Source organism: Papaver somniferum, chromosome 1 (assembly GCF_003573695.1).
Source record: "Papaver somniferum cultivar HN1 chromosome 1, ASM357369v1, whole genome shotgun sequence".
Lineage (NCBI taxonomy): Eukaryota > Viridiplantae > Streptophyta > Magnoliopsida > Ranunculales > Papaveraceae > Papaver > Papaver somniferum.
In genome coordinates this window covers 211442561-211447224 of record NC_039358.1, presented here as the reverse complement: position 1 = coordinate 211447224, position 4664 = coordinate 211442561, and the positions used below count along the sequence as shown (strand labels likewise).

Here is a 4664-nt window from a genome sequence, read left to right as displayed (position 1 = left end):
AGTAAAGAAACATGTGGAAATGCTACGCCTGCGTATGATATATAAATAGATTAAGGTACATTTTTCTGGTTTTGCATTAGCAACAAATAATTGAGGACTGTAAGAGAAAAGCTGTCCCCTAAATTTCTAGTGTGAGCCCATGTTTTATTGGTCCACCTGATAAGAAGAGATGAATGGTGGAACCAACCGAGCCAAGAATTATGCTCCGTGTAATTGTCTTTCTATTTGTTTGCTCTTGGGTTGTTTTTCTTTCTCAAATTTTTTCTCCCGCCAACCATCGTGTAAAAAATGCCAACGCCTCCTTGGGTTTGTATTCAGGGACAGTATGTCCAGATCCCTGCAGACAAGAAAAGAAATTATAATCTCAAAGCAAGATTTCAAGACTTAAAATCAACAAACAATTGATGCATAACTTAGCCGAATTTACAAAATCATCGAAATGAGGACAGTTAGGTCGGGGATTGTTTCTGTGCTGCCTGTTCAACTATGGTTCTTGTTCTTCATAGTTTCAACACAGAATTGCGTGGAACTGAAACCGAGAAAATCAACAAAATTGACTGCCATTTTGAATTTTTTCCCATGAAATTCTAACTAGTAGAAAAGCTGTCCAGGAATGGAGGTTTTTACTTGTATATCTACAGTTTGTGTGTTGATTGAGAGTGTACTTTAGACATTCTAGGGGACAATTTACTAGAGTTTCATTGTTGAAACAAGATTTGTAAATCTAGCTACACGCAAGCGCATTAGGAAGATTAATAACAGATAGAGTTCAATTATTCTTACCCTCACGGTGAGAAATGTTAGATTGTTGTCATAGCCTTGAGTGTACCTGAAACAAGAAAATGGAGAAGGTCGATCTTATGAGAAAAAAGAGTTCATTTGCATGTCAGGTAATCAATTTGAGTTGTGAAATGTTATCTGTTTATTGCTTGTTTATCAAACTTCAAGAAGTGCGCTTGCTACTTAACAAATGTAAACGAACACCTGGGTAATAAAAGATAGATGAATAGAAACTGATATTAGCTTACCCGGCAACTTGATCGTTGAAAAACCAAGGCCTCCATTCATCGACGATTTTGTATCCAAGAGATCTTGTCCATGCTTCACTCCCGGTGAATGGGACACACATATCATGATCACCGCTGCATTTCAAAATTCAAGCACAGATTCTTAAAAGGTGGTAAACTTTAAGGACAACTAAAGTATGCCCTCTAATTCAGTACTCACATGAATGGAAATTGGACATGTTTAGATCAAGAATGAACATTTTCGACAGGCATCACAGGAAATATGCTACCACAGTTGCATAAAAGTACCTGAATATAATTGCACGATATCCACGGGCAGTAAGGTTCTTGTGATACGGGATCATGCTTCCTAAGTCGTGATAATACTCGATATTGCCCGTGCATAACTCCCAATCAAGGTTTTCCTGGTATTGGAATTAGAAACATTAGGTTATATGAATATCAGAATCTCGGAAAACTAAAGTAATTAACTTTATTAGAGTTGAGATGATGAATTCTGTTGCACCTTGGCATGAATTGCTTTCTTTACTGCTTTGTTATTCAACCATGAAGTTGCAACTTCATCATCCTATAAAATTCAAATATATTAACAACAAAGTCTGACATAGTAAGCAAAATCAGAAGAAATGTAAATCCAAAACCTATCTTAATGGCAGTTCCAGTAGTTCGTAATATGTTAAGTCATTTCTCGTTCAAGTGGGTGCTTATTGAGGTTTTTATTATTCGTCTCTGTTTGGCAAAACCCTTTTCGTCTATAAACATTGAAATATTTATTTGAAGAAAAATAGCTAGTCAAAATCATCCATTCCTGAAAAATTAAAGAAAAGAACTTACAGTGCATGGAACATTTCCACCGACACTGTTGAGGATTTGTGGCCAAGTTGGAACAAGTCCATCTCTAACAGGGGCTCTAAAAGGCCAAGCACGACCAAACATCCTTTTCCTCACAGCAAGAGGTCTTTCGGTTTCACCTAATTTCTTGAAACTAGATGGTAGCCTTAAGTGATCATTTGCTCTTGCTTCTGTACTGTGATAGCAGGGCTCAAGAATGTCATAGACATTTAGACCATCAACTTCCTGAATGTAAACCACGACAACATAAAAAGTAAGTTCCCTAAAAAGTATCCAAAATTGAGCAAAATTGGATTCTAAGAGAGGCCTAACATCTTTTTGATTCTGATCAAAACAAAAAAAAAAAAAAAAACATCTTTTTGATTACTTTAGTCAGAAAGCATACATTTTGGCAACCATTCTGATGTAGAAACACGAACTGAAATTCTAAGTCGAGTAATGGATTAGAAAATAAACTTACTTGATCAACTTTCTCAAGCAATTTTGAGCATATGCTGTTTGTCGAATTCCAGTAATTTCCATTACAGGCAGTAGTAACAGCCTGCAATATGAGAAGCAGCAATTTTATATATAAACGCCTCACTAACACGTCAAATCAATATAAGAACAGAGACTTAGCAGTGGAATCCAGCTATATGTTGGCTTTTTCTGTGAATTATCAGAAAGTCTTGGATAATATTTTGTATCAAACTGAGAAACTGTGTTGAGATCTCAGGAGAATGTCAGTTATGTGCTCCGTCTCACCTCAAACAGATTATCCGAGATAAGAGCCATTCCATGGGCAAAAGGTACAAGAGCATTTCCATCAAACCCATCATCAGTAACACCATTTCCCACCATGTAACCCTGCAGAAAATGAGTTTTTAAGTTCAATCCAGATAAACACTAAAATGTCCAGAAACTGAGTTTTCTACAGTCTTTAAGATCCAAACCTTAAAGTTGAGAACAGGCTTGGAGCCAGCATCAAGTCCTGTGAAAATTCATACCTTTAGTCACCTTAAAATCTTTATTTTAACATTCTCAAATCAGCGGGGGGGAAAAAGAAATACCTTTCACAACTTCTGAAGCAAGAGTAGGCACATACACCCCAGCGTAGGACTCCCCGCTGATGTAAAATGGGTTCAAGAGGAACTCCGGGTATAGCTCGAACCACTTTTTTGTACAAAAACAAATAACGAAAAAGATTCAAATTATGCTATCTGAGCAATATGGGTACACATTAATGTATAAGTATTAATCAATTTTCGTAGCTTGTTAAAACTTTGAACGTTAGTGAACGAATCACATTGACATATGCACATGAACTAATTCTCCAAGATGCTAAATGCTTGGATACTACTGCCATATAAAAATTTCATACAAATTGAGAGTAATTTATCACTGTAACTTAAAAAAGTATACCTTGAGCAGAAATGCGTGTGAATCAACAGCGGTCCTCCTGTCACCAGTTTTATAGTCGCTCTCGCTATCAGAGTAAGACATTCCAACACCAGATGGAGAATCCAAATAGAGAATGTTCGAAACCTGAAATTCAAAAGCCATTCTCATAAGATCCCGAAATCTAAACAAATCCGACTTACAATCCTTAAATCAACAAACTTTTCCAACACAATTTGATAACTTCAGTAGCGTTGACTATTGAAATTCCACGGATTCTAATACCTTAGACCAACTGTGTGGATTAAGTTGAAGTTGTGGAAGACCTCCATGAGTCTTTGCAGCTTGAAAATTGAATGGACCTACAACAATGCAGCAGCAATTCAGATAATTTGACGCCATTCGTTCTTATTAGCCGATCAAATACAAGGGTTTAGAACTTCATTATAAGGTCACCCAACAACAAATTGAAGTAAAATTTAACATCAAAATTGGAATTTGCTAATAGAAAACAAAGTCAATACCGTGCTCGTAAATGAATCCATCGAAACTAGAACAACCAGGTCCACCATTAAGCCATAGAACAACAGGATCTTCAGATGGTTTTCTTTCTGAAACCACAAAGTAATAGAACAAATTCTTCCCAGTTTTCTCATCTATAGTCACATATCTGAAACACCCATTCCAACAAAACACCCAAATCTCAGTAAAAGTAAACGAATTTCCAAAAACAAAAGAAAAATTACTCAATACTTCACTTACCCAGAGTAGTGTTTAGATGGAAAACTCCCATTAAAACCAGGAAGTTCTGTAATTAAAGCATCTTTAGGAGAACCTTCAATTATTGAAAACAAACCCAGAAACACTATAAAGATCAAAACTTTCTCCATTGATAACACAACCCAGAACCCAGAGAGCTAAGAAGGCACTGTATTTAATAAGAATCTCTTTACAATCAAAAGGTCCTTTTGTTGTGGTACTTATAGATAGATAGTGGAGAGTGATGAAGAAGTATGCTTTACTGCAAAGAAAAGAAACCCAGATTTTTGGGGTGCAATTAGCTTTTCAGTAACAAACTAAGAAGAAACAGATTGAGAATTTGGTTTCGGTGGAATCTGAAAGTGAAAGAATTTAACTATAATTAAGAGTCCCAACAACCAATCATCGCCCACTCCCTGATGCAATCAATAACCAAAAAGAAAAGATATCTCTTTTAATTATGGTTTTGTTTCTTTGTTTGGGTTTTTCTTGTGGGTCTGACAAATGATGAAAACAGTAGATAACTAGATAGGAAAAGTGCCCAATTGAGTGTTGCGTACAGATTGATTCTGTTAGTCATTTTTGCAGTATTGCATGTCGTAGTCCATAGATCGATTTCTAAAACTAAAACAAATTACTTTTTGGTGA

The 4664-nt window shown here is 36.0% G+C and overlaps 1 protein-coding gene across 1 annotated transcript; it reads right to left on the bottom strand.

Annotated features, from left to right (window-relative positions):
* On the bottom strand, positions 1 to 4457 carry LOC113315164 (serine carboxypeptidase-like 20). The gene is made up of 14 exons (XM_026563468.1): positions 4020 to 4457; positions 3782 to 3927; positions 3543 to 3619; positions 3282 to 3404; positions 2930 to 3032; positions 2813 to 2850; positions 2625 to 2726; positions 2341 to 2421; positions 1863 to 2105; positions 1534 to 1596; positions 1317 to 1432; positions 1029 to 1142; positions 784 to 829; positions 1 to 337 (listed from the first exon to the last, which is right to left on the bottom strand). Exons 1-14 carry the CDS (start codon positions 4145 to 4147, stop codon positions 254 to 256), a joined length of 1464 nt encoding a protein of 487 aa, XP_026419253.1. The 5' UTR covers positions 4148 to 4457; the 3' UTR covers positions 1 to 253.
* Between the last annotated feature and the right edge of the window lie 207 nt (positions 4458 to 4664).

Excerpts from the sequence above, each read along its gene's own strand:
- LOC113315164 (XM_026563468.1), bottom strand. The coding sequence starts at position 4,147 with ATGGAGAAAGTTTTGATCTTTATAGTGTTTCTGGGTTTGTTTTCAATA. Across the intron at positions 2,422-2,624 it reads TCTCGGATAATCTGTTTGAG|GCTGTTACTACTGCCTGTAA; the intron begins GTGAGACGGAGC and ends CTCATATTGCAG. Across the intron at positions 2,106-2,340 it reads TGCTTGAGAAAGTTGATCAA|GAAGTTGATGGTCTAAATGT; the intron begins GTAAGTTTATTT and ends GTTTACATTCAG.